At 43.4% G+C, this 27,834-nt stretch overlaps 1 protein-coding gene across 1 annotated transcript in view; it reads right to left on the bottom strand.

Annotated features, from left to right (window-relative positions):
* Nucleotides 1-27,834, bottom strand: part of LOC147749155 (maestro heat-like repeat-containing protein family member 1) — a 112,397-nt gene that overhangs the window by 13,654 nt on the left and 70,909 nt on the right. Inside the window, exons 7-14 of the mRNA XM_086936536.1 lie at nucleotides 22,884-22,991; nucleotides 21,558-21,678; nucleotides 10,794-10,834; nucleotides 10,364-10,505; nucleotides 8,505-8,557; nucleotides 7,073-7,180; nucleotides 3,563-3,682; nucleotides 2,507-2,605 (exon numbers count right to left, since the gene is read on the bottom strand). Coding sequence (XP_086792662.1) covers nucleotides 2,507-2,605; nucleotides 3,563-3,682; nucleotides 7,073-7,180; nucleotides 8,505-8,557; nucleotides 10,364-10,505; nucleotides 10,794-10,834; nucleotides 21,558-21,678; nucleotides 22,884-22,991 — 792 coding nt within the window. The remainder of the gene's footprint in view (nucleotides 1-2,506; nucleotides 2,606-3,562; nucleotides 3,683-7,072; nucleotides 7,181-8,504; nucleotides 8,558-10,363; nucleotides 10,506-10,793; nucleotides 10,835-21,557; nucleotides 21,679-22,883; nucleotides 22,992-27,834) is intronic.

Here is a 27,834-nt window from a genome sequence, read left to right as displayed (position 1 = left end):
TATGCAAATCAGTCTTGACCCTGTTCCTTATGGGAGCAGTCCAGCCTGAACTGCCAAGCCAGGTTCAAGACTGATTTGCATGTAGCCAAACGGTCAATTGTACTGCATGAACGTTATGGAGTCCTGAGTGATGTCGAATAGAGGAGATTAAGATGTAAGTTCGAAACTCCTATCTTTGACACTCTCAAAATTAGTGGAAGAGTGTAAATTAATATTGTTTCTATTATGACTTCAGATCTTCGCTAAGTACCAACCTGAGCTGATTTATTTGCGGCAGTTGCGTATCATTGAAAGAAGTATGGTCCCCCTATTTGACTGACATATCAAGAACTTGATTTGTGAGTAACATCTCGCTATGTTATAAGAGATTTACACAAATGTCAGCTGGACTGCATATTTATGTCGTCTCTTACTATGCCTTTAGATCTTTTTATCTACGGACAACATTAGTGAATCGGACGATCTTTTTTAGCAGGAAAAGACGTTGCAGACAACAAGGTAGACTTACATTATTATCCATTATTGAGTAATGTGATTATAAGTGAGAACTGAGACCATGAGAATACTTCTTTTAATACATGCCTTGGCTTTCATCTATTACCCATTAGGACAAAAGATCGATTGATCTATGCCATTATCCAATATGAACCATTTTGAAACACAGTTTCTACCAGATCGTTATATACCAAAAAAGAAAATGGGTTTAAAATACTGTGGCTTAGAATGTACAAGTGTATAGGATGTTGGGTTTCGAACAAGTGTATAGGATAATGGGTTCCATACAATGCCCCAACGCTAATAGAAATAAGGAATATCTATGTTGAATGAATATGTGTAGGATGTGAGGGACATTTTTGGGTTGAGTGATATCACCATAAGTCATGTATGCTGTATAATGAAATTTTCTCTCCTTTTTATCTTCTTTATCGTGCTGTGTGAATTATAGAACTTGTTGGTTTGAAATCGCTCCAAAGTGATTAGGCATGTATAGAACTGTTCTTAGGCCTGAAAATGCCCAAAATGATCATGTGTGTATAAGCCTGCCTTTAGGTCTGTTTCCATGACAGAATACAAATGTTATCTTTCGTATGGTATAAATGTAATTGTTTTAATTAGGAGCTTGTGCAAAACAGTACTATTTCTGTCTTTAACTAATATTTGATGTGATGTAGAGGATTGTTCATTTTTATAAAGTAACTAAAGGATATATTTCTAATTGCAGAAATTAATTTTGGGGAAAACAGCAATACATTCCTGATGAAGGCGGCTGTATTATAAGAGTCCGACGAAACGCGTTGAATGAAAAGGGAGAAGTGCAATATACATCTATGAAGGGTCAGTCTGACTGTTGTGGAATCTGTACCTTTATTTTGCACCTCCCTTATTAGCATTAGGAACTGTTTAGGTTTAGTAATTTTATATGATTTGTTCCGTTTTTGTATTGCCTGTGTTCCCAAAACTTAAAAAATTCAATTTTACCTTATTTTTTAATATCTGTCTGTTTTTAATTGGTTTTATATACATATATGAATAAACTGTGCACACTGAATTTATTAATTTTGACAGAACTGTTTTGTTGTATATTGGTTTGTTGTATATTGCATTGCTCCACTTATTAGGTTTCGATGAATGAATGACATCTGTGTGATAGACTGGGAGAACTGTTGTCTTCTCATTGAATAATCCAAAGGGAATTTTTGTTTTGACATATAGTCAGTTGCGGTACCCTATCCCTTTGGTGCAGGGGTCCCTCTCTCTTTTATTAGAGAATGTGTCGAGTTTGGCACAGGGGCGGAGATTCCGGCCCGACTGCAAACGTATAGATACGACTCATAAATGACCTCTTTGAATACCAAGAGTCGTAAATAACTTCTGTGAATACCAAAAGTCGTAAAGTTAGGCTTTTGTCTCAGATTGCCTTTGCTACTCGGCCCCAGGATGTCCTGAATGTAGCACAACACACCAGGGCCAGTGAAGGTTGCCTCCTGGCTTAGGCCAGTCACTATATCAACTGGAGTTATGAACAGAGCCCCTCCCCTTTCCTCAATGTAACTGTATTGTGTATCCTGTGGATACAGAGCCCAGCCTTTAGCCAGGCCTGGTATTTGATCCTGAGTACTCCGCCACCTCGGAGTGCAGGGACCGGTCTTAGACCCTGTCTTGTATTGATTCCTAAATGCGAGTCGCCTTGGAGGGCAGCCTTTCCCTCTGTGCTCTATCACTTCTGAAGTCATGAGTAATGCAAAGGAGGAAGTAAAGGTTGAATGTTCTTGTTGTTTATAGTGAATTTAAGACATTGTTGCATTTGGTATCATAAGACCCTTCAAAATAAATATTTAAATTTCTTTTGTTTTCGGTATTGTAGACCACCTACGCCTTTAGACATAGTTTTGCTTTTCTTTCTTGTAAACTGTTATCTAATTGCAAATTACACTTTTATAGATGTGATTCGCCACTGCTGAGGAAAGTTGGAAATATGAGACAAAAAGAGATGCATGGTTCTTACCAGGTCAATAGCAAAAAGATAGCCTTTGTACTCTTCAATCACCCGACGGCTTTCGAATGGATGAGTCTTGGCACATGTTTGAAATCCAATTATTATATCCTGTAAAGAGTGAAAGACAACTCACAGCATTAGGGAAACATTAACCAAACACAGGCATTTAGGAATTGAGATTCCATATTAGAAAGAAATGATAATGATACGGTTCTTGATTGGACAAATCAATGGTTCTCCACTAGTAAAGCAAATATATTCAGTTTCCAGAAAGCATGATTTAAGGATACCCCCTATACAACTATGCTGGAGTGTCCTTACCATGCTACTGAAGAAACATCTATGGACAATAAGATGAGAGTTCAGTCACTATTTGTGTTCTGTAACTTGGTTCTTTCTGGTTTTCACCTAAAGAAACTGCAATGACTTTTTAGTACACAAGCATTTGGGAAGAAGGAGTGCACTTTCTTTAGAAGGAATGCTTATCCTCTCTTCCTCAAGGGTACTGTGCAGGGATTATACCAGATTCTGCTCTGTCCTTCATTCTTTGAGAAATCGCCCCCCTCTGACAACAGGTAGAAACAGACAGCTCTGTTATCTATTTGGGCCTTTCTGAAAGCTTCACAAAGCTTTAGATCGTCATCCCATTTATCTGCTGCATTGATTAAGGTTGAGTTATATAATTAATTCACTTGTGTCTATCAAGACGGATCATCGAAAAAGGCAAAAATAATCCCTGTTGAAATGCAGCAGTAGTAACCTGAACAAAGGCGCTACACTTCTAGTTTCAGCTAGCTTACTCTTCATCCACTCTGCGGAGGGTTTCCACTCTGATATGATTTGGCTATCCATAGGGTAGATATTACACTTTTGGGTGACAGGATGTGCTGAGTGAGGAAGGTGTTTCCTGTCATCAATAATTTACCATCAAGCTCCTTTAATGAAGTTACAATCCAGAACAATATAACCCAGATGCTCTTCAGTCCCGTAAGACTCCTTGTGTTTGTTCTGGTCATACAGGGTCAAATTTTACCTAAGGGGAATAGAAATACACTTGATACTTACTGCATGGTGAGGAGTTGCAATAAACTTAGTAGAATTGAACATCTTTCGAAGGTAACGTAAGATCAGCTCAGTATCATCGCATGCGGCGAGGCACTTCCCGAGGCACCGGTAAATAAAACCCTAATATGGGAGTAAATTAAAGACAGTCTGAGTTAAGAATGAAAAGAAACTCCTGCCCACTCTATGAGAGTAATTCTTATAGAGGAGTATTCATCTTTGATTCACTCTACACATGTCTTCAACTCACAGTATGAAACAGCTCTTAATGAGTTGAGCGAAATGTTTGTTATGTTATGTCATGTTATATCTTCTGGACATTGTAGAGATTTGGATATGGCCATGAATATGACTCAAAACAATGAAGAGGGAGGACTGGGAGCCAGTAAAGGTCCAGTACCTATGCTCCGAAACAGCTAATCCAAAAAGCAGTGGAGGTACTGTTCCTTTCAGAAAGCAAAGAAAAAGAAAGGGTGACAAAGAAGGGAGAATCCCTTTGATTATATTTTGGTGCCATCACACATCCATGAAGATGTACTATATCATCATAGGACGTGCTCCTCATAGGGCTGGTGCTGCAGTGCCCCACGAAGGGTCGCTTTAGCAAAGACCTTTTTAATTTTGCTATCTGATGACATGTGCCAGTGTGATGGCATTTTGAATGTGTGGGGTGGAGTGAATGGGTATAGTGAAATGAGGGGAGACTAAAACTGTCTAAGAGATACCACGCAGGACTTTAATGTGATGGTTCCCTCAGCAAGATTGAAAAACTTAATTTGGTAGGGGCTACTACAGGGACGTGATGTATCCAAGTAGCCTAAATCTGTAAGTGTGGTCAGGTCAACATATGTCGCGCATGATGGCCCAAAAAGGATCCAAAGTGCTTCTTCAGAAACTAAAAAGGGGCGATAACCCTACCCCACACCTAAGACGTAATATGCAGTGTAGGTATTGCCCTAGAAGAAAACTTCTTGTTCAAAAATTTTAAAATTGATCATTCAACCTAGAAACTAAATTCGAAAATAAAGAAGACACACTGTAAACAAATTTGTTTCATGTATGGCAAGTAACTCATGTAGTCCTGTTAAACTTTTCAGAAGGGAGCAATGGTGTATTTTCTGCCTCTCCATGAACAGCAAAGGTCTGAATGATTAAATCCCTCGGTGCAAGGTGTAATTTCCGGGTCAGTCTCCTGCTAAATCAGATACTCCCTTACATTGGATTTATTGACATTCCGTCATACAGGGGATCTGATCTACCATTTCACCATTGAGACCATGTAACATACCTGCTTTAGAGTCTCATATACCACAAAAAGCAGTGCTTATGATAAGCCTTTTGCGTCTTGCCATGGGTATCTTCTTCATTACTACAAATGTTTCTGTGGAAACAATGAGGTGGTACCCTCCATAAGAAAACATTTAACTGTGTTAGTCTACTGTTTTAGACGCCGCTTTACTAATATAATTGATGACTTTGAGCCAGCCCACATTTAACCACACCACACACTCCAGGATGGCCACCACTGAAGGATGATACTTCTGCTACACCAGCACATGAGGGTCTCACTCCTATGACTTCCAGCACACCCCTTCTCTTCTCTCTTATCCTCATTAGCCATTTGCCCAACAGTGCTCTCCAAGCATGCAAATCCATTGGCAGTAGACCACTTAGCCGCCGGTGTTACTTATTAAATGTGACGGCCCATATTTACAACATGAACATAGATGCCAATATGCCTAGAATAGTCCATGAGGGATGGCAAGCACTTATGTGCACCTGACTTGCTTCCCGTCACTATATATGCGTGAGCACTTAGTTGCTCCATACATTTCTCTTACCATCACCTTCCATTAATAAAACCTTCAACTGTCTTAGTTTACTGCTTAGATGCCACCTTTCAAAAACCATGGTTGACTTTGGGTCGGCCAGCATTTCAGCACTACACACTCTGAGATGGCCGCCAATGAGGGATGATACCTCTGTTACACCGCACGTGAGGGGCTTGCTCCTACTGGCTCAAGGTTACCCCTCCTCTCCTCATTGGCCATTTGGTCATCACTTCTTCCCGCAAATGCACACACCACACCTGTAAAAATCACTCCAATTACCTGCACCTTAACGCAGAGGAGAATAGACTCTTGTGCTCTCCGTGCAGAAACCATGTGAGTATGGTTGCTTCTCTAAAATACTCCCTATCATTTCTCTTTCCACAGTTAGCACTTGAGTGCTACTCTCTGCTTTTGAACTATGGGGCATAATACATTGTATCAAAGTGTAAGACCCTGCGCTCACACCTGAAGACAACCAATCACTCATGAAGCGATGTGTAACACCACCAGAGATTGGTTTTATGTTGTCTGTTCCACGTATGTCCACTTGCTTTATCTGTTATATTGTAAGTACAAGTGCGTTTTTCACATTTTTCACATTTTGGTGACTGATCAGCACCAATATTAGCATGAACATTTGTACCTTTGCAGACAATGTGATACAGTGAGCTGGAAAAGCTATTCCAGTGAATCATTGGACCATATATACAAAACATTTGCTTACTGTGTGTTTTTTTTATATTCTCATTTATTTTCTAGATTGGATGATCAATTTTTAACTTGTTGAACCGGGTATTTTCTTTTGAGGGAATACCTATACTGGATGTCACGTCTTAGGTGTGGGAAAGGGTTATCCACCCGTTTTTTAGGTACTGAAGATGCATTGTGGATCCTTTTTAGGCCATTGGGCGTGAAACATACCGACCTGCCCACACTTTAGGCTACTTGGGTACATCACCCTACTAAATTATGTTTTTTAATCCTTGCAAGGGACCCATCACATTAAAGTCCAGTTTGGTATCTCTTAGATAGTTTTAGTCTCCCTTCCCTTCACTTTATACTTTCACTCCACCCCTCACATTCAAAATGCCCTCACACAGACACTTTTCATCAGACAGCAAAAATAAAAAGATCCCCGCTAAAGCGACTCTTTGTGGGGCCCATAGAGCATTACAGTGATGGCCTTACAAGGAGCACGCCCACTATGAAGCATGACATCCTCATTGATGTGTGAGGGCACCAAGAAATTATCCTTAGGGTTCCCCCTTCTTGTCTGCCTTTCTTTCATCCTTGCTTTTCAATAGGAACAATAGCTCCACTGATTTTTGCATGAATATGACCTTACATCCACTGAATGGGGAGTGGCTCTAATGAAGAATACCTATTGGCTAAAGAAGATCCATTAGGGCAAGGAGTATAGCCCTGGTATGTGGTGTCTCCTAACGAGCCAGGTGGAGAGGAATTACCTCATGGTGTTTATCTCCATCTGACTCTAAGAAGGTTGGCTTTTCCAGGGAGTTGGAGAACCAAACCTGATTTTCCCGACTGACTAATTTCAGTGCTGTGCACCCATAGTATACAAGTGTAGTTTACCAATCACAGTGCGATTGGAATACAAAGTTATATCCTTCTCTGACTTTGTATTAAACTGCCTTTCCAAATGACCCTTGAGAGCACTAACCTCCTCATTCTCATGATGGGCAAAACTGTCAATTTGTGCGGTGAGTTCTTCCATAAAAAAGGCATGCCATTTTCTGTATGGTGCTTGCTTCAGGATAGTCCCCAGGAACTAAAAAGAAAACAGTGAGAGACTTTAATGCAGTAATATAAACATTAATGCAGTATCCACAGCTGATGTTTGCAGTGACTTTGAGAAGATATGGGAAAACAAACTTCAGCTGACAACAACCTCAGTAATGATGAAATAATGTGTGGACAGAAGAACCAGAGAACACATAGAGCAGCATGTAAATAGTGTGGTGTGAAATCAGTGGTCAGAAGAAACAGGATGCCTTTACAGTGGCAGAGATTTACACAGAAACATGCGCACCAAAAGCATGCTGCCTGCAAATTATTGTGAAAAGAGTTACAGTGCAGCCATCCAGACAGAAAACACATGGGGATTTTGCAGCTATATCATATACTTAGGAGCAGAATGCAAACCTCTAGGGGCTGATTTACAAGCCCCTTGAGCCACTTTTAACATGGGAAAAGTGGGAAAAGTGACGCAAAAGTGGCGGACGGGGTTGTAAATCTGCTCCATATACTCTTAGATCACCAGAGTTAGGGCTGAATGAAAATGTAGTGTTAATAAGGGTGAAGACTGAACACAAGGAAAAGAAAATTACCTCACAGGAGCACAATAAAAGCAAAGTGAAGTGTGATGACCTGGCAAAGAATACACTGTTACAAGGGAACCAAGTAGGAGTGCGACAACCAAGGATTGAATAGAGACAGTTATAACCTGGCCATTACAAGGTTACACTAGAACAGTGACAGAGTAACAATTCAGATGAATATGGGGAGCACTGATCACATGCCAAACTGATTGCAGAATATAAACATTCTGATGATGTGAAAAGCAGTTGGCAGACCCGGAAGAGTGATATTGTGACAATCCAGGGAAAGAAGAATGTTGTGCTAGTGTGACTATCCTGGGGACAAAATGAGTCAGAGGACCTGATTTCCAACGCGGGGCTACATTTCTAACCCTGTGTAAAAACAGTCAGATTGATTTAATGCAATAATCACTGCAGTGCCTGTAATTTATGTAGGTAAAACATGGAGATAAAATCTGATACATACAGGACTATCTGCAGTAAGCACGTAATTCCAAGGTTCTGAATGTGAATATGGCCAATGAGGTTTTAAATGGTTCTGGTAAATATTGCATTCTAGGAAAAAGTTGTGTACCGAGATTGGCTTCTCCCTCACCGTGCCCATTCACAATCCAGAGAAACAATAGGCATATGGTGAACATATTGCAACCACATAGCAGAACAGCACTATGATGGGGTGAATTTAATATCTGCATTAATTCACTCTAAATGAGTGAATATGAAAGACAATGCGTTAAGAGCCATGTGTGACATTCATTAGCAATTAATCCTTACTGAAACAAGCGCGCATTTCCACTGTTCCAAGTCAAAGTTTCTTTCAGTTGCAGCTGAAATAGCAGTTGGGAAAAAAGAAAATATGTAAGTAAAAGTGAACAGCAGGCAACATTTCAAATGCCATGGGCTTAAATACCAAGCACTAGCAGAAGTAGAGTCACACAATTCAAAGTGTGCAAAATCTGGCTGTTGGCTCAGCCTGTCCTGGGATTTGAATTCAATGTCATCAGTTGTTCATGTGCCCTTGATGTCACTCTTACATCCTTATATCTGGTTGTAATTTTAGGTTTATATATTTTGGTTTCCTTTCTTATATAACCGAAAGGCTGCCACACCACTTGTTTGCAGAAGATCTATTTTTACAGAGCTTTAGCCTGTAAGCATTTGGCTGTCAGATGCAGCCTTGATCACATAGGGGATGGCCGTCGTGGTTCAGAGATAAAAAGTGCATACCTGCTCTAAAATTACATAAATATAGAAAAATACTCCTTTATTATAACCAAGACCAAAATGATTATAACATTTCATAGTTCATCTAAGCAAATTTATAATTTGTAATGAAATCTTTCTTAAAAACACACTAAAACACTTCTGCTTGATATCTGGTATACACAGGCTGAAATATAAGTCTTCTGTTTAAGACAATAAGGATGTCTAACCTAACAGAAATACGTATCAATTTATACATTAACAACGTAATATCACCAACTCTTTTAAATGTTCCTTACTGTGAAATTCTCACATAGTAGGATTCAGTTATGCAATATTTAAAACATTAATTTTAGCACAACATATGGTTGACCAGAGACCTAATATTTTCTTTCATATTTATTGCTGTGAAATGCCCTGTTCAGCCTTACTCATCATACTAACAATGCAATGCCCAAATAGGCTAATCTAACCACCATTGACCCTGACTAATACCTGCTTCTAATACAAAAGCAGAGAACGTGTTTGGTGCTAATAAATGTGGTTTGCAAAGTCTCTTATGTATTGACGCCACCTGGGTTCTTTGTTTCAAGCTCAATACATTACAAGAATTGGTATTGCTGTGTTGTTCAAATAAAACACAATTAAAATAAAAGACGTTGCAGAAATGGGAAGTGTAATAATCATGAAGACTTTGCATACATTGAAGAAGTATTTTTTCTATGTTTATGGAATTTTTAGCACATATACACTGAATCAAGATGCAGCTTCCTCATGTGATCAAGGCTGCGTCTGACAACTGAAGAGCGTCATGGCAGAAGCGCTGTAATTAAGTGATTTTTTGCAAACCGATGTTGTTAACAGCCTTTCTGTTATATAAGGAAGAAACCCAGAACTTGGAAGAGGTTTCTGTTGATGCCCCATTCGCTTTGGAGTACGGCCAGCTACAAACAAAACTGTGTGCATTCTGATTAATTGTCTTGCTTACTTATACAGGCTTTAAGTCAGACCTCCTCATCTGTTGACCTATTGTTTCATATCATTAACATTCTCTTCTGCCCTCCACAGCATTCATCATGGGCCAAATCAGCCTTAAGCTAACTTCACTGTAAGTGATGGCATTCTGCTTTTTCAATCAATCAATCAATACACTTGTAGAGCGTACTACTCACCCGTGAGGGTCACAAGGAGCACATCCACAAAGTATTTTTCTTTAGTTCCAGGGACTACTAAGGGAATGTGGGCTTTTTGAGTACCTGGCATCTCCTCCTGTAGTAAAGGCTTACAAAAACTGTGAAAAAAACAAGCGTGGACAAAGCCTAAAAACTAGCAGCCAACACCAGGCTTAATAGCTTTGTCAATGCTTGTTTGAAATACCATTAATGCTTGTTTAAATTGGGTGCTCAATGGCTTGTGCTTTGGGAACTCACCTTCCAAATATGTTATCAATGGGGGGATCTTCATTCTGATGAGCCTTGCTAAAAACGGGTAGTTTGCAGGAATCAGGCGTTCGAGAAGAGCCAAGACAGCGGTTCCCTTTTCGACATCCCAGCGAGGATGTGAAGAAATGACCTGAAAACCCACAACAAGAATTCAGCAAGAGAATACTCACTGGTCTTTAAAGCATCTGGAAATGCTACCTTGTTTTCTATACAGTACTTAATACCTCATTTTGGCTGTTTCTGTGTGATATAAATAGTATGTCTTACTGATAACCAATTGACTAGAAATAAAACCATCAATTTCAAAAGGATAAAAGCCGAGTTGAATGCAAGCTCTCCATGGGCAGGTTGCATAGAAATGCCAGCAAAGAACTTGAGGAGAGGGATCTGTTGGAAAATGGTGGGGGTGGATACTCACAAGCAATCTTATGAAGAGGCTGTGTATTGGAATTCCTTTAGCTCTTTAGATACAAAAGAAAGAAGACATGTCATACTCAGTCCATAAAATACTGAGCAACACTTGCCAAAGGAAGACATATGGCTGACAAACACACTTAAGACACTCAGTAGTATCTGCAAAGAATAGGATGGGGTGATGGGTGGTATTTCAATAAGGCACTAGAGGTCATGAGGATGCTTTAATGTCCCTGCAGATACTGACAAAGACACCCCCACCACAGAGGGTGCTGCTAGTAGTATACAGTACCTCAATGGTCTGTGCTACAATGCTCCACCTCCCTACCCCAACAATTGCTGTCAAGGAATGACAGCCGCAGAAGATGCTACCTAAGCTGTCATGCAATGGTCCTGCTTCAGCTGTCATTGAGTGACAGAAGACTACAGTGGGACAAGAGAGGATGCAACAGGAGCCGTGGACACGCCCTACATATTGAATGGACCATGCTAAAGAGGAGTCATTCTGCGACAGCGGATATCACAAAAGTAAGAGGACACCAAAACATGTTCTTGCATAACCATTTTCTAATAATGTTAACCACCTGGGGAGCAGGCTATAATGAATACATAATTGCCTGTTCTGTTCTGCTTAGGACCCTTTACATGAGTGACAAAGAAATAGACTATGATACCATCTGCCCAGGTTACTTGTACTTTATCAACATATTCATTGGAAAGTTGAGTGGGGACCGCTAATTGGAGCTCTGGAAATGTAGTCTTCAATTACAGGTTCTCACCACCAGATGCAAATCTACTTCTTGACCTTGGAGTCAGTCCAAATAATTATTTTCACTTACCCTCATTGAGTAGGCCTCCCTGTCTATCAGGTCCATATGTCAAATGAGAGCCAATAACTAGCAATTTAGTCTGGATCTGAAGTCCAAAATAAAGAACCAGAAACATTGAAGAGACAAATATCGTAACCTAAAGTAACTCCATAGAGAAATAAAATACATCCATTTTGCGGCTGACTAAAGTAAAAGCGTATAAATAGGTACCATACCCAGAAAGGTCTGATCACCATACCAGAGATAGGTAACTCCATGGAGAGCAAGAATACTCCAAGGTTTGAAGAGGACCATTAGAGGCTTGAGAAGTCTCACAGAGTGTGGAAACCTGAGACAGTCAGCACATTGCATTTAAGTGGTGAGGGTAATAACCAGATGAAGAGCTGAAACCAACAGAAAGTAACTTTATGGCTGACAAACTACAATAAGTATATAGAGAACAAGGCGGCTGACCCTCCCATATCACCGGGCACATTATCTTTAAGCGACCAGGGGAGGCATCTATGCTAGTCACAGATAGAAGTACAAAAGGGGGTGGTAATGGATGGAGCATCTGAACCAATCAAACACTCACACTCAGTCAAAAGATCTGGGTTTAATCTTTAGCCCACTCTGCCACCCCAGTTCAGACATGGCTATATGCATATCAGTCTGACCCTGTGCCTCATGGGAACAGTCCAGTCCAAACTGCCAAGCCATGCCTTCCCTGGACCGGAAACAAGCTTCCGAGGACCGGTTTCTGGCATTCCAGCCGTCTTCAGCCCGGCTTGCTTGAATCCAGTGGCAAAGTGAGCAAGGGACTCACGTCTGAGCATACCCTGCCACACTTATGGCGGCCAAAAGCAGTACAAAAGGGGGTGGTAATGGACGGAGCATCTAAACCAATCAAACAATCACACCCAGTCAAAAGATCTGGGTCTAATCCATCACCATTCTTTAGCCCACTCTGCCACCCCAGTTCAGACATGGCTATATGCAAATCAGTCTGACCCTGTACCTCATGGGAACAGTCCAGCCCAAACTGCCAAGCCATGCCTTCCCTGGACCGGAAACAAGCTTCCGAGGACTGGTTTCTGGCATTCCAGCCGTCTTCAGCCCGGCTTGATTGAATCCAGTGGCAAAGTGAGCAAGGGACTGACGTCTGAGCATACCCTGCCACACTTATGGTGGCCAAAAGCAGTACAAAAGGGGGTGGTAATGGACGGAGCATCTGAACCAATCAAACACTCACACCCAGTCAAAAAATCTGGGTTTAATCCATCACCGTTCTTTAGCGCACTCTGCCACCCCAGTTCAGACATTGCTATATGCAAATCAGTCTGACCCTGTGCCTCATGGGAACAGTCCAGCCCAAACTGCCAAGCCATGCCTTCCCTGGACCGGAAACAAGCTTCCGAGGACCGGCTTCTGGCATTCCATCCGTCTTCAGCCCGGCTTGCTTGAATCCAGTGGCAAAGGGAGCAAGGGACTCACGTCTGAGCATACCCTGCCACACTTATGGCGGCCAAAAGCAGTACAAAAGGGGGTGGTAATGGACAGAGCATCTGAACCAATCAAACACTCACACCCAGTCAAAAGATCTGGGTTTAATCCATCCCCGTTCTTTAGCCCACTCTGCCACCCCAGTTCAGACATGGCTATATGCAAATCAGTCTGACCCTGTGCCTCATGGGAACATTCCAGCCCAAACGGCCAAGCCATGCCTTCCCTGGACTGGAAACAAGCTTCCGAGGACCGGTTTCTGGCATTTCAGCCGTCTTCAGCCCGGCTTGCTTGAATCCAGTGGCAAAGTGAGCAAGGGACTCACGTCTGAGCATACCCTGCCACACTTATGGCGGCCAAAAGCAGTACAAAAGGGTTGGTAATGGACAGAGCATCTGAACCAATCAAACACTCACACCCAGTCAAAAGATCTGGGTTTAATCCATCACCGTTCTTTAGCCCACTCTGCCACCCCAGTTCAAACATGGCTATATGCAAATCAGTCTGACCCTGTGCCTCATGGGAACAGTCCAGCCCAAACTGCCAAGCCATGCCTTCCCTGGACCGGAAACAAGCTTCCGAGGACCGGTTTCTGGCATTCCAGCCGTCTTCAGCCCGGCTTGCTTGAATCCAGTGGCAAAGTGAGCAAGGGACTCACGTCTGAGCATACCCTGCCACACTTATGGCGGCCAAAAGCAGTACAAAAGGTGGTGGTAATGGACAGAGCATCTGAACCAATCAAACACTCACACCCAGTCAAAAGATCTGGGTTTAATCCATCACCGTTCTTTAGCCAACTCTGCCACCCCAGTTCATACATGGCTATATGAAAATCAGTCTGACCCTGTGCCTCATGGGAACAGTCCAGCCCAAACTGCCAAGCCATGCCTTCCCTGGACCGGAAACAAGCTTCCGAGGACCGGTTTCTGACATTCCAGCCACCTTCAGCCTGGCTTGCTTGAATCCAGTGGTAAAGTGAGCAAGGGACTCACATCTGAGCATACCCTGCCACACTTATGGCGGCCAAAAGCAGTACAAAAGGGGGTGGTAATGGACGGAGCATTTGAACCAATCAAACACTCACACCCAGTCAAAAGATCTGAGTTTAATCCATCACCGTTCTTTAGCCCACTCTGCCACCCCAGTTAATAATAATAATAATAATACTGATACTTGTAGAGCGGGAACACCTACCTCACGAGGAGGTGTCCCGGCGCTGGTAGAGTACTTCAGCAAGACAGGAGGCACGGGGGTTGCTTAAGTTTTCTGCGTAGTCAGGTCTTTAGAAGCTTCTTAAAGCTAGATTCTGTTGTAGCAGATTGAATAGCAGAAGTCAAGGCGTTCCAAAGTTTCGCCGTGCCGACAGAAAAAGACCTGCCCCCAAGTCTGGCTTTTCTAGCTCGTGGGACGAGTAGCTGAAGCAAGGAGTTAGATCGTAAGTGCCTCTCCTGATGGTAACGTGGGAGTCTGAGTTTTAAGTAATTAGGGCAGGTCCCTCTTAGTGCTCTAAACGCCAGGGTAAGAACTTTGAATTTTATTCTACTTGTCACTGGGAGCCAGTGCAGTTCGCGCAGATGCGGAGAGACACGCTGTCTGAAAGGAATGTGCTTTATCAGTCTCGCAGTCGCATTCTGCACGATCTGCAGGCGTTGCACTAGATATTTAGGCAGGCCGAGATAAAGGCCGTTCGCGTAATCCAATCTGGATGTAACTGTCGCATGGACTACCATTTTGCGACACTCTTCTGGTAGAAAAGAGAGGAACTTACGGAGGTTTCTGAGTTTGTGCAGAGAGCCAGTAGTGACCTGTTGTATGTAAGAGGAAAAAGAGATTCTCGTCCCATCTTACTCCCAAATTCTTCGCATTGGTTCCGGGGGACGGTGGTGGATTCATTTCAGGTGGCCACCACAGGTCGGAAGGGGGATGTGCGTTTTTACCAAAGAATATTACCTCCGTTTTCCTAGCATTCAATTTTAATTTGTTTGCATTCATCCAGCTAGCCACATCTCGAAGGCAGCCCCTCATTTGACTAAAAGCTGCCTCCGACGCATCCAAATTGGGGAAGACTAATTGCGTATCATCTGCATACGATATCGCCTTGACCCCCCATTTGGCAATCAGGGTAAAAAGTGGGGCTAAATAAACATTAAAAAGTAGAGGGCTGAGTGCAGACCCTTGAGGGATGCCACACCAGAGGTGTTTAGGTTTAGAGGAAAAGGAGCCCAATGCCACTTTCTGGGAGCGGTCTGTAAGATAGGATCCGAGCCAGCTCAGTGCCCTATCTTCCAGACCTATGTCCTTCAACCGTAACAGCAATCTGCTTTGATCCACCGTATCAAATGTGGCTGATAGATCCAGGAGCACCAGCATAGCTGATGCTCCTGAATCTAAGGACCACCTGATTGACTCAGCTACCTTGATAAGGGCGGTCTCAGTGCTGAAGCCGGACCTGAAACCTGACTGTGTTTCATGTAAAATCCCTTTTTCCTCGATAAAGCTGTTCAGTTGTCGTTGTATCAGCTTTTCGAGCATTTTACCTGGGGCTGCTAGGAGGGAGATTGGACGGAGAATACTTAGGTCATCGGGAGCACCACTGGGCTTCTTTTTTAGGGGGAGAAGTGTGGCATGTTTCCAACAATCGGGAAACGTGCCTGTTTCAATGGACGTATTCCATATATGTAGGAGTGGTAATACAATTGCGTCCGACATCATTTTCCAAAGCTTAGGCGGGCAGGGGTTATCAGGGGCCCCTGATTTGCATTTTTGTATTTCCTTCAGAGCCTCAGGGAGGGAGATAGGATGAAATTGAGCTAAGGATAGGGAGGGCAGCTCAATTTTAGCCATGTCCGCCATAGCTGTGGGCTCGGGACTCGTGAAGGTGTCATACACTTTCACAATTTTATTGTCAAAGAAGTCCGAGATGTCTTCACAGAGTTTTGCCGACGGGGTAACTTCTATCTCAATAGCCCTAGGTTTAAAAAAGGATTGAACAATCTTAAAAACTTCTTTGCTTGATTGCTCCGCTTGCTGAATGGAGGTCACAATGAATAGTTTTTTGGCTTTTTTTATAGATTGATGAAGGCCACGAAGGGCTTTTTGCAACTAGTTTTTGCTGTTTCACAATAATTTGCCCGCCAGAGGCGCTCCAACTTTTTACAATTGCTGGAGCACCGGTTTCTGGCATTGCAGCCGTCTTCAGCCCGGCTTGCTTGAATCCAGTGGCAAAGTGAGCAAGGGACTCATGTCTGAGCATACCCTGCCACACTTATGGCGGCCAAAAGCCATAAACCGGTCCTCGGAAGCTTGTCTCCGGTCCAGGGAAGACATGGCTTGGCAGTTCGGGATGGACTGTTCCCATGAGGCACAGGGTCAGACTGATTTGCATATAGCCATGTCTGAACTGGGGTGGCAGAGTGGGCTAAAGAACGGTGATGGATTAAACCCAGATCTTTTGACTGGGTTTGAGTGTTTGATTGATTCAGATGCTCCGTCCATCACCACCCCCTTTTGCACCGCTTTTGGCCGCCATAAGTGTGGCAGGGTATGCTCAGACGTGAGTCCCTTGTTTACTTTGCCACTGGATTCAAGCAAGCCGGGCTGAAGACGGCTGGAATGACAGGAACCGGTCCTCGGAAGCTTGTTTCCGCTCCAGGGAAGACATGGCTTGGCAGTTCGGGCTGGACTGTTCCCATGAGGCACAGGGTCAGACTGATTTGAATATAGCCATGTCTGAACTGGGGTAGCAGAGTGGGCTAAAGAACAGTGATGGATTAAACTAAGATCTTTTGACTGGGTGTGAGTGTTTGATAGATTCAGATGCTCCGTCCATCACCACCCCCTTTTGTACCGCTTTTGGCCGCCATAAGTGTGGCAGGGTATGCTCAGACGTGAGTCCCTTGTTCACTTTGCCACTGGATTCAAGCAAGCCGGGCTGAAGACGGCTGGAATGCCAGAAACCTGTCCTCGGAAGCTTGTTTCCGGTCCAGGGAAGACATGGTTTGGCAGTTCGGGCTGGACTGTTCCCATGAGGCACAGGGTCAGACTGATTTGCATATAGCCATGTCTGAACTGGGGTGGCAGAGTGGGCTAAAGAACGGTGATGGATTAAACCCAGATCTTTTGACTGGGTGTGAGTGTTTGATTGATTCAGATGCTCCGTCCATCACCACCCCCTTTTGTACCGCTTTTGGCTGACATAAGTGTGGCAGGGTATGCTCAGACATGAGTCCCTTGTTCACTTTGCCACGGGATTCAAGCAAGCCGGGCTGAAGACGGCTGGAATGCCAAAAACCGGTCCTCGGAAGCTTGTTTCCGGTCCAGGGAAGACATGGCTTGGCAGTTCGGGCTGGACTGTTCCCATGAGGCACAGGGTCAGACTGATTTGCATATACCCATGTCTGAACTGGGGTGGCAGAGTGGGCTAAAGAGCGGTGATGGATTAAACCCAGATCTTTTGACTGGGTGTGAGTGTTTGATTGATTCAGATGCTCCGTCCATCACCACCCCCTTTTGTACCGCTTTTGGCCGCCATTAGTGTGGCAGGGTATGCTCAGACGTGAGTCCCTTGTTCACTTTGCCACTGGATTCAAGCAAGCCGGGCTGAAGACGGCTGGAATACCAGAAACCGGTCCTCCGAAGCTTGTTTCCGGTCCAGGGAAGACATGGCTTGGCAGTTCGGGCTGGACTGTTCCCATGAGGCACAGGGTCAGACTGATTTGCATATAGCCATGTCTGAACTGGGGTGGCAGAGTGGGCTGAAGAACAGTGATGGATTAAACCCAGATATTTTGACTGGGTGTGAGTGTTAGATTGATTCAGATGCTCTGTCCATCACCACCCCCTTTTGTACCGCTTTTGGCCGCCATTAGTGTGGCAGGGTATGCTCAGACGTGAGTCCCTTGTTCACTTTGCCACTGGATTCAAGCAAGCCGGGCTGAAGACGGCTGGAATGCCAGAAACCGGTCCTCGGAAGCTTGTTTCCGGTCCAGGGAAGACATGGCTTGGCAGTTCGGGCTGGACTGTTCCCATGAGGCACAGGGTCAGACTGATTTGCATATAGCCATGTTTGAACTGGGGTGGCAGAGTGGGCTAAAGAACGGTGATGGATTAAACCCAGATCTTTTGACTGGGTGTGAGTGTTTGATTGATTCAGATGCTCCGTCCATTACCACCCCCTTTTGAGTCACAGATAGAAGCCATGGCTTTTAATTATACCCTATTTAAAACTTGACGCCAGGAGATATTAACCTCCTTAGACCCCTTAGCCTCTGGTGAAGAGACTCCAAGCTCATTTATTAACATCGCCCAGTCGGTCGCTGACTTGTTTATGGCGACCTTATTCAGCACTGCCCCAGAACACCTGAAATGGTTTGATGCTGAGTGTTCATGGGCCCTTGGCCTCCTGAAGAAAGCTCTTAAGCAGTCCTCCACGAAATAGAGTATGGGTGGCAAATTGCTGTAATAATTGCAAGGAGGCATTGAAAGAGCGGAGGCGTCTAATACAAAGACAGGTATGGGCCAAATTAGCCCAATTGACTGAGCTGGGTGATAGTAAACTCTTTTGGCCAATAAATAGGCCCTGTTTTACGGAGCCATCAAGGCCTGTGCTATGCCATCACATTACCCCGGAATAATGGGTTGATCACTTTGAAAGGGTGTACTTCTTTGGATATATTGAATTGCCCCTTAATGAGATAGAACCCGGCCTGGGTGATACAACAAGTGCTTTCTCTTTGGAGAAAGTATGCCTGGGCATCGAGAGATTGTCCTGGATAAAGGTGCCTGGACGCGATTTGATCCCTCCAGATCTTTTCGGGGAGAACATAGACATGTGGGCCCTAGTTTTGACCAGGGTGTTAAAAGCAGCAGCAAGTAAAGGGATGCCGCCTTCTTAGCCAACAGCCACCATTATACCGATTTTCAAGAAGGGGAATAAGGATAACCCCTACTGCTATCACCCCATTTTCATCATTGATTCCACAGTTAAGGGCCTGGATCGGGTTTTACTGACTAGGCATTTTTTCCTGGGCCTACACAAACAGAATAATCTCTGAGGTGCAGTTTTGTTTAAGTTCGGGAAACTCAACCACTGCTCAATGTATTAACCTCTATTTAATAGTGTCCAAATACATGGTAGCTCACCCTAGTGCAGGTTTTTAGGCTTCATGGACCTTACGTCCACCTTTGACCGGGTCAACCACAAGAAATTGTGGAATCTACTTAGTTCCTTGGGAGTCAAGCCCACTATCGGAACTTTACTAATGAACCTTCATTCCCACACTACAGCAGCAGTCAGATATTCACAGGGAGCGGGCCTCTCAGGGTACGTAAACTGCAGTAGGGAGGTCCACCAAGGTTGAATTCTTTCCCTCTTTTTTTACTATCTATATTAATCATTTATAAGCCTCCCTTTCCTCATTACAGCCTAATTGCCCGCCAGTGGGCAGGAAAGCAATCAGTTCTTTTATGCGCTGACAATACGGTGCTGGAGGACCACACACCAATCGGCCTCCAAGTCTTTATCAATGGGTTTGTTTCTTTTATGGACAGGCTGTACCTGTATGCCAACTTCACAAAATCGTACATTTTGGAAGTTGGCTCTCTGGCAACTGGATCTAAAACTTTTAAGGCAGGTGTTCACACCTCAACGAAGGTCCCGGCTTTTCATTACCTTGGAATTTTATTGGACATAAAACACAACTGGAGACAACTGATGGAGGGAAAGTTGTGCGACATGCACAAAGCTTTGGGAGCTATTGCCAACTATGTCCACAGATTGGGTTCTTGGTCCCCTGATGTGATTTTAAAGGTGTAGCAGTCTATATGTGTTTTCAAGGTCTTTTACTGTAGTGAGGTTTGGTGGTGTACTGCGGCCAGCAAGTTAGAGGTCGCTCAAAATACGTTTTTGAGACAAATTTTGAGGTCCCACAGGGCACCCACTCGTTTACCATACATGAACATCTAGAAGTTAATTACATCACGGATTTGGTGGCAGTAAAACCTTTGTTGTGTTGGGTGAAGATATGGTCTAGCAGGGCTCACAAAATCATAAAAATGTTACTAGAACTACAGGTCAAGTAACTTTAATAATCTACTCGACCTAACTGTGATGTACTTGACCCAGGAACTGGTCTCAATTGAGTGATCCTGGGCAAATATTTTGTCTTAAGGAGCCGCCGTTTCCGTTATTATCACATCAGAAAGCACCTTCAAATATGCAAGTTCCCTCTTTCTGATGTACTAAAAAACGTTTTATTTACTGGACAAAATGTTTTCTCCATGTATAATAAGAAGCAAGGCCATTAATAGGGTGCACATGATGCATGGCTTGCCTCTTAGTTCACTAAAAGCATTGTCATTAGGGGAGGAGCAGTAATAATTCCCAGTTCATGTTTAAAAACTCACTTTTCATAAATAGGGTCTTCATAACTAGTGAAATATATTTTTCAAGCAACATCTAGGGTTGAGGCCGAGTTTAACCCCTTGATTATTTTATACTGTTTGTCACTAGATCATACACTTGAAATTCCCTTGCTACAGTATGTAAAAAAGTCCTTTCTGGCTCTTGGCAGGGCGGATATTTTTCTGAAATGTGCTGCAGTGTGGCCAAAGGACCTGAGAATAGTCAAGGAGCTTTTTTTAAACACACCGCTGCTCATCGCGAAAATACTGAGTTTATGCAACCAACCATGAGAGGACATGTTTTGATAAGTCAGTGCAGGGAAGGGAGAACTATCTATTTACCCTCATAAACCCCTTAGATAGATGTTTAGTAACCCGTTTTAGATTCAATCTGCTCCACCATCTACTGGTGTCCCTGTCTGGTTATTTACCTGAAAATGTAAGAGGGGCCTGTGGCTGCAATGACAGGTCTCCACAGGAAACCTTACACTTTGTCTTCTTATGTAAATATTTTCCCCACCCCAGGAGATTGATTCTTAGGCTCCTTTTAAAAGCCATGAAATTTAGACAAGCCTGGGTTGTAGTAATGCATTTGCAGCTTTTGCCTAACAACCATACCCTTTTTGTTGCCACAAATTTCCTGAGGGATTCTTTTAGATCAAGAAGCTCAAGATGCGACTGACGTCAGCTTGGACCATGCAAATTTGCACAGTATCTCTTTTAATGTAATGAAGTTCTTCTTATAGTTATATTTTATATTTTTTTGAATCTTTTATGGATGTGACTACTTCCGAATGAAGATTTATTATTATATAGAAAGCAGCAACATCAACACAGATACATATATCACTAAAGTGAGAGGAAAAACTGTTATTGAAAGAATGACACCCACATACTATAGTAAATTAACCAAACTCCTGAGCTAATGGACTGGTTCTTCACCTTATGCCAGATCATTACTAAATATGAGGGAATCTGGGGAGAGGAGGAGGAAGCATTAACCACCTTCAATGGTAGATCCCACGGCATCAATGAGTAGGATGTTTAAGACTCACCACATTCCTTAAAGTTGATGCTTGCTTTCTTATCTACAACAAGTACCATCTGGCACAGTGCTGGCACAGATGAAGTATATCCCTCTTCCAGCATGTAGAGCAAAATCTCTTTCCAAAATTCCTGCAAGAAAGAGTGGTGAACGTGTTATTTGTATCATTAGCATTTAATAAGGCTTTATTCCCACAGATAAACAATCATGGCTGGTGGGAGGGTTTTTGGCATTTTATGTAGTTCATAGGGCATTTTGCAAGCTCCCATATCCAAGAGATGGGGCTATATTTGATTCATCCCCTTGCTGATACAATTCCTCGCTGATGGGGTCCAAGGCAGATGCCTAGTATTACACTGATGTAGCACTAACCCTGTTTAATGCTACAATCTGGGATTCTGCATCCAATCCAAATGAACCCATTATGTGCAGAGAATGTGTGAAACATGTTACTTTCCAAAAACCCTACAAGTGAGCTGAAGTTTGCAAATTAGCTAATTATCTGTTGGAATCTTCATAGAATCATCTTTAGGAATGTGCCAGAATACGAAAAGCAATGGCTGGGAATGAACAACCATGTTGATATGAAATATTGGTGCCTGATGTATCATGGGACAGGTAGCAAATAGGAGATGCAAATTGAGAAGCAAAGTTATGCAATATAACCGATGTACCATTAAGTCTCATTTCAGTCTATTTAGAAGAAGCTGCAAACCCTTCTGCCTCATTCTAATGAATGAGGTAGGATTCAATTGGTGCTCTTGTACAAATGCTCCAAACCCTGGGAAGTTCTGCATGGGACAGCAGACCTCCATTCCTCCATCAGAGGACACAACTTTTACATCGTATCTCGAACCACAGTGTGCATTAACAATGTGATCCAACTCACTAATGCATCTTTACAATGTATTCCTTTACCACACAGGTAGTTGCGATGCCTTGCCTAAAGGAAAGCGTTGTTGGACTAATTTTGGACTTTAAGGCCAACACTTTCCCTACTGTTGCACATAATGGAGTTGGAATAGTACATTTTACTATTCCAAAGTCCAGCGCTTTCCCTAAGGCAATTCATTGTAACGACTTCTGTGGTAAAGGAATGTGTTTCAAACATGCAATCGTGGTTCAGAACACGTTGTTAAGGCAGGTGTGATAAATGCCTGCATGGTTCCAACATACAACCCTGCAGCAGAGGGAGCTTTACAAAAATGTGCTTGTATGTGAGCCGGAGGATAATGAAGATCACCCGGGAATTTAGGAGTCTTTGGACATTCTGCAAGTTATATTTTCTATACACCTAGTTAAATAACCCACCTTGTTTCACATCCTCCTCGCTTACCTCATCAGTATTTCTATGGTGTAATGCAATTGTATTGAGGAGCTGAGAGATTTGGATGAGGATGGTCTCTTCCTCAACATCAGATTCATCATCCAGGTGACTAGCGAACTGTGGAAATGTGGAAAAGAAAGCAAAGTAAAATACGATGTATTTGCACATAATTTTAATTGTGTTTTCTCTCCTTATGGAGGGACAAGAGATTTGAGAGTTAAAACATCACAACTTTCTAATCAAGGTTGTCAAGCACAAAGAGAACCTCTTGACAAATCCAAATGTGAAAGCAAAACTAGTAGCCTCAAACATGTAAATAGAAATGTACAAATGCGGTTATGCTCTCATGCTCCGCTCTGTTGAGTATAAAAGTACCCATTCATTAGGCTTGGGAGGGTATAGCATTCATATACTGTCAAAATACCGGTGGACTCACTTATAATATATAAGGTTCTGATACATGGGACACTACCCCTGAGAAATTGCGCCTCTGGCACCACACGGTAGTATCTCGTGCTCACCACACAGATTTGCCCTTCCCCTATGACTTGATGAGGAAGTATGTGATACCTTATGGGACTTAATACACTCAATAAAGACTAAAGAATACCAGGAACCACGTTTATGGTAGGCAGTTTTGTATGAAATACTGATTTGAAGTATGTTCATGCTACTTTGCGCTGGATTTGTTGGTTTGCCCTGTTAGGCATTTAAACTGTAAAGTGGGGTATGCAACAGAAAATAACCCACTAGATAATGCACTGTCAGTGAAAAGCCCAGCTTATCAGCGCAGTAGCTGAATGCCCATGTGCCTTCCCCGATCACCCCAGAAATAGCCCAGTTAGCCTTGGTAAAGTCTAAGAGGCAGTTGGATCTCATAGGCTGGATTGTGTGGTTGGCCTCTGTACTGCCTGTGAGCACTGCTGTTGAGCCAGTCCCATCCCCAAAGTGTCTGAGCATTTTATTTCTTTGCGCTTAAGCCAGTCAACATGTGCATCAGGTTAACTAAGATGGGATCTAGGTGTACAAGCATCATTCTTACAGTGCGATGCAACACAAGGACAGGCATCTGAATTGTCCCCAGCATCAGACCTTGTTAGAATAAAATTGTTTTTGCTGTTTTGATTATGCACTTATTCATGTAAAAATTTGCATTTGCGGCACCATTTTATCTTTGGCCACCATTTTGAATTGAATCATGACCAAAACTGACCCATGCCTTTCCGAAAAATGGCTTTTCATAGGTTTTGTTTTTTTAAGGTTGGGCCTTGCTTAACTGTCAGTCAACATGAGCTTTATTCGACAGATGTCATAAAAGCAATTCACATAAAAACGATTTTCCAAGTTATAAAAAAAATACAATAGATTGAAAATTTCAATAAAAAGAGAGAATCAAACACATTAAAAGAGCATATACTATATGTTAATAGACAAAATTAATGCTACTAATTGATAGATATTTTAAAAAGTGTCCAAGCATTAAAATATAGCATATTATTATTATTATCGGTAGGAGACTTCATTTACAGAGGTACAAAAGGAGCCTAGATCTAATTGTCCACATCCATCTCAAAAATGTTGCCACTGATACTGCGCACTGGACTGATGGATCAGAACACAATATTCTCATTGCTACACTTAACAAGTGAGTACCCATGTTCCTACAAATGGGTGTCAGCCAGGCTTTGCGGGGAGCAGCGTACGCCGGACAGACAAACAGCACATGCGCGTATGATTCTTCAGTGTCAGTGCAGTTTAGACATTTGTCATCGGCCGCAGTGGACCATGCAGCTGTAAAGGACTTCAAAGGTAAGCAGCCTGCTCTAAACTGAAAACACAGTTTGCGATCTAGCGGCTTAGTACTAATTAGGTCACAGTAAAACATGGATTTGGTTTAATTTGTTAGAACTTCCCTGTTAGAGAGGTGGCATCGCTCATTCTATTTGCTTCTTGCACCATCGGTTCCCAGTACTTTGCTTAATTAAATGTTTTGGTGGGAGCCCAGTAGCACTAGGATCATCCCACAGTGATGGCATACCCATGCTAATTAGTAATGATCTGATGTTGCATAGCCAGCCAATCTTGTGGAAGTGATCTGCCTCCATTATATCTTTAAGACCGTCTGCAAAGATGGCCAATTCTGGGTTACGCCAGATTCCACGCCAGAAGAGAATAGGGCATAGCCTTGTAAGGTCTACTATGGCTTTTCTGCCTAAATCATAGGGGTACTTTGATGTAGGCTTGTTATCCCACTCAGGAACTTATTCTCGGAGAAAGCTAGAGGGTGCATTTTCTCTAAGCCCCATAATATAGATGTGCAGTGCCGGGGTAAAGGGGCTTAGTCAGTGATGTCTTATGTTCCTTTTTTCATGGCTCCGGCCAACTGCATGTGCTTTAAGGCCATGGTGTCACTATGCGGCCTCCAGCTAAGTCGTTTATGCAGGGTGATGCCTAGATAAGTAATGCATCAACCTGATCCACGGGTTGCCCATCCATTACCCCCCATTAAATGACCTATGTGGTTTAAAGGTCATGAACTTTTATTTGAACTATTGACTGTTAGGCCAGGCAATAAGCAGAATTCTTCAAAATGCAACAGCGAATGCTGTAGCCCACTCAGTGTTTTAAACAGTATAAGCGTATCGTCCGCAAACATTATTATGGGAATTTTTGTGCCTGCTAAAACTGGAGCATCTGTGGAAAAGGAAGCTAAAAAGCTAATAATACCATTAATAAGGAGTGAGAATAACGTAGGTGCTAAAACGCAACCCTGACGTACTCCCATCTTTACCGGGAACTGGTCAGTCTTGTTTCCTTGCGCCCCCCAACAAATGTGGTCATAGTTGTATTCGTAGAGGCGAACAATTAGGAAAAGTAGGTTGGGGGCAAGCCGGGTTCCTGCAGTACCCTCCACAGTTTGGGCCGTGATATCAAGTCAAAAGCAGACTTAAGATCAACAAAGGCTGCATAAAGGCTTCCTTTTCCAAGTGTTACTGTCCACCGATAAATTTTAATTAATCGGAATACTTTATAAATAGTGCTCATATTAGCCCAGAAGAGGACTCAAAATGTCATTATCATCAATACAGGTTTTAATTTTTGCCAAGATAAGTTGAGCTACGACTTTCTGGATTGAGTTTAACAGGCTTATTTGCCTGTAGTTCCCGGGTAAGGATGTATCTCCTTTTTTTATAAATAGGGATGATTTCCGCCCCTCTCCAGGTATCCGGGATCAGAGCTCCATGAGCAATTGCATTTGCTAAAAACATTATGTTTTGATTCCATTGTCTTTATCCTGGAGAAAAATATCTGCGGGGACCTTGTCTATGCCTGGCGCTCTCCCAATGGTAATAGTGCTCAGCGCCATTGTCACATTAGCTAAGTTGAAGACAGTATCCGATGATTTAAAATAAACCCAAGAAGGGTCTGTTGGAACCTGAGATGTCAGGTCACCTAGGGTAGCCTGGCCTAGGGTAAGGCAATCTCAACAAAGGCACATGTGTAAAGGTTGCAAACCACCCAGCAGTAACTCAATAAAATTCCACTCAAAAAGAACGACACTACACCGTAAATTATGGAAAAATATGGATGACTTTATAAAAATAGATTGGTTATTTTCTTGTCTGTATTTCACACCATCATTTCTCCTTTTTGTATTGGTTACTTTTAGAATTGATAATCACATTTCATAGTCCAATTACATTTGCTTTGTCAATTTCACTCGAGTTCACATTAAGCCTTCTATTTTCTACAGCTTTATAACAGTACAACTCAACGTGGTGGGAAGCAGGGCAGATGGACGTTTGAATAGCCCTATATAGTTTCCTCCAATTACAACCCTCCTTCACCCACACTTCTAATGGAGAGGTACAGTCATTGAGCAAAAGACAGGAGTGAGGAGAATCAATAAACACATTTACTACAGTGTAACATTAGCATGGTCATCTAATGTAGGTTCTCCAGGCAAATGACCCAGGAATTCCACCCCGTAGGACTATTATGATAAATCTCCTTTGCCACCCCTAATATCAGATCTTCTCCTGACCTAGTTCCAGGACCGGAGGCCCTTACAACTTTATAGACCTACAAGTCTCCGATGTAAATCTTTGAGGGTTCTTGAGTTAATTTCCTGCGCATTTGATTCTGCGCCGCAAGAAAGGGCTCCCTGCGCTCTGGCTTCCCACACCCCCACTCTCCTTACTTCCAATGAGGGCTCTTTGTCTCACGCCGTCTAAAATTACTGGAGGAAGGGAAGGTAGGCCACAAGAGGAGCTTCACAAGAAGCCGCTTGCTTCTTAAGCCGATCCCCCCAGACCAGCCGCGCTCCCTCTGATTAACGCTAGATGCGAGGCTCCTTAGGCGGTGAGAGGCGTGGGCGCTTCCTGCCGGGTTCCTCGATGAAAAGCTCTTCCGCCTCACGTCGGATCCCGCCAAGGGTGTCCTCCAGCCCTTCACTGGGCCTGCGCGTCACCTGGACGCTTCCGTGTTTCTGGGGGCCGCCCGCTCACCGAGGCTGCTCGCCTCAGAGACAGCGCTTTGCCTCACTGGCACTGCCCCGCCTCCCGCCGGCCTGCGCCTCTCTCGGGCCGCTACCACACTTCTGGATGCAAGGCAGCGCAGGCGCGGGTGACTAGTGTTCCCGCTCGGCGCCGCCTCACTTGCTGCTCGCCCGCCCTGACTCTGCTTCTGAGCCTGCGCTCTCTCTCCTCACCCTGCCGCACTGTTGAAACTGCCCAGAGTCGAACGCTCACTTCCTCAGGGACGCAAACACTCCGCTGTCACTCGCCTCTCCCCTGCAGCTTCTTGGAGGTGCAGGGCGCCACACCTCGCTCCAATCCGCTTTCACCAAAACGCTGGTAGGTGCAGTCTACCAAGGGGATGTAGGGAGAAGGTCCCCAGCAGGAGCTAGGACAACGGGTGACAGAGGGGCCAAGGGCTCAAGGGGGGGGGGTTTCCGCCA

This window comes from Lissotriton vulgaris, chromosome 1_1 (assembly GCF_964263255.1).
Source record: "Lissotriton vulgaris chromosome 1_1, aLisVul1.2, whole genome shotgun sequence".
Lineage (NCBI taxonomy): Eukaryota > Metazoa > Chordata > Amphibia > Caudata > Salamandridae > Lissotriton > Lissotriton vulgaris.
Note: the sequence above shows the minus strand (reverse complement) of the source record. Positions and strands in the feature narration are given on the sequence as shown.